At 43.0% G+C, this 2,076-nt stretch overlaps 1 protein-coding gene across 1 annotated transcript; it reads left to right on the top strand.

The window, feature by feature from the left end:
* Window positions 1-642: 642 nt before the first annotated feature.
* LOC104964350 (arf-GAP with Rho-GAP domain, ANK repeat and PH domain-containing protein 3-like) lies at window positions 643-1,842 on the top strand (the record flags this gene model as incomplete). Its single annotated transcript, XM_010793093.1, has 3 exons — window positions 643-790; window positions 922-990; window positions 1,734-1,842. Coding segments are annotated over 3 exons (319 nt in total), but the record flags the coding sequence as incomplete, so codon positions are not given.
* Window positions 1,843-2,076: the final 234 nt, after the last annotated feature.

Below are 2,076 nucleotides of genomic sequence, written 5' to 3'. Positions count from 1 at the left end.
CCGTAGCGTATCATCGTTTTGTAAGGCATTCTGTCATATCGTGCTGTACCGTATCATCGAGCCGTAGTGTATAATCGAGCCGTAGTGTATCATCGAGCCGTACCGTATCATCTAATCGTACCGTATCATCGTGCCGTAGTGTATCATCGAGCCGTAGTGTATCATCGTGCTGTACCGTATCATCGAGCCGTAGTGTATCATCGAGCCGTACCGTATTATCTAATCGTACCGTATCATCGAGCCGTAGTGTATCATCGTGCCTTACTGTATCATCGAGCCGTAGTGTATCATCGAGCCGTAGTGTATCATCGTGCCGTAGCGTATCATCGAGCCGTACCGTATCATCGAGCCGTAGCGTATCATCGTGCCGTACCGTATCATCGAGCCGTACCGTATCATCGTGCCGTAGTGTATCATCGAGCCGTAGCGTATCATCGTGCCGTAGCGTATCATCGAGCCGTACCGTATCATCGAGCCGTACCGTATCATCGTGCCGTACCGTATCATCGAGCCGTAGCGTATCATCGAGCCGTAGCGTATCATCGAGCCGTACCGTATCATCGTCTCCTTCTAATAAAGCTACCAGCTGAGCTTCTGAAAACACTGCAATTGATTCACGGTTCTTCTCCGATCCGGTTCCAGGGTCCAGAAGTGTGCCGATCTGAACCAGATGTGCACCAAGAACCTGTCGCTGCTGTTCGCCCCCAGCCTGTTCCAGACCCACGGGAAGGGCGAGCACGAGGTGAAGATCGTGGAGGATCTGATCGACAACTACCTGCACGTCTTCGATGTGAGTACGACCCTCCTCTTTGTCCTGAAACCTGAACCTGTGTTGTTTTTCCAACACTTTGTAATGTGAAGGTGGCGTGGTTCGATCTAACCTGGGTTGTAAGGATGGGCTGAACACTGCTCCTGTTTCAGATCGACGAGGAGCATCAGACGCAAATCGAGCTGGAGGTCAGCCTCATCACCACCTGGAAGGACACGCAGGTGCCTGATATTAATATATAAAACCACATTTAATAATGAGTTAAGAGTGAGTTAGTTGTTATATCTTAATTTAAACAAGAGTTGTAATAATTTCCTAGTAAGTCGGTTGAAGTCATTTATACATTAGTAATACACTGATGATACATTTGTTATATGTAAGTTAAAGGATGGTTTTCAATCACTTATCCATTTTGTAATTATGGTGTTATAATTTAGCATAAGTCACAAGTTGCTAATTATAATGTAAATATTTAGAAACTAGTCCCTAATAAATGAATCATTATCTGATAATCAGTTTGAATTGAGCTCATTTTAATAAGGTAGTTATAAATACATTTATGATCAGTTTTGAATACATTAGTAAAAATGTGTTGATAAATGTTGTTTGGATTACGAAAGAGGATTAGGGCGTGAGAAATGTTTTGAGATCTGACCGAAAGGGAATTTCAATTTTAGGTCTAGGTAGGAAAAAAGAAAGATCAGATTTTGAGATAAAGTCAAAATTCTGAAAAAAAAGTCAAAATAAATGTCAGTCAGTTTATATTTAACTCATAGTCAGATCTCAATCAGATTCATGTTTGGCCCTAATCCCCCACGGGTAAAATGATTACAAATGTTGAAGGACTGCGAGAGGAAATTATTTTTTGTGAGCAGAAAGATAATTTATTATTAATATAGTTCGAGGAGAGAGTTAATGGAGTTTAATATTAATAAAGTTTGACGGGGATTGTTTCTGCGAGCAGCTGTCTCAGGCTGGAGATCTCATCATCGAGGTTTACCTGGAGAGGAAGAACCCCGACTGCTGCATCACCCTCAAGGTACGCCTGCTGGCTGCTGATGAATGATGGTCATTATGTTCCAACATGAGAGTAACATGCTATCAAAGGTATCCCAACTGTAGCTGAGAACATGACAGGATGTGTGCAGGGCCGTATCCAGGATTTCCAAAATACCGAGGTCCAAACATGCTAGGGGGGTTCGGGGGGTACCCCCCCAGATTTTGGGGATTTTCATGATCTAGTTAGGTGCTTTTTAAGCCCTGTGGGGGGTCACAAATTGGATAATATATTGATTTCAAACCATGTC

Source organism: Notothenia coriiceps, unplaced genomic scaffold (assembly GCF_000735185.1).
Source record: "Notothenia coriiceps isolate Sejong01 unplaced genomic scaffold, NC01 NC01_scaffold00037169, whole genome shotgun sequence".
Taxonomy (NCBI): Eukaryota; Metazoa; Chordata; class Actinopteri; order Perciformes; family Nototheniidae; genus Notothenia; species Notothenia coriiceps.
Note: the sequence above shows the minus strand (reverse complement) of the source record. Positions and strands in the feature narration are given on the sequence as shown.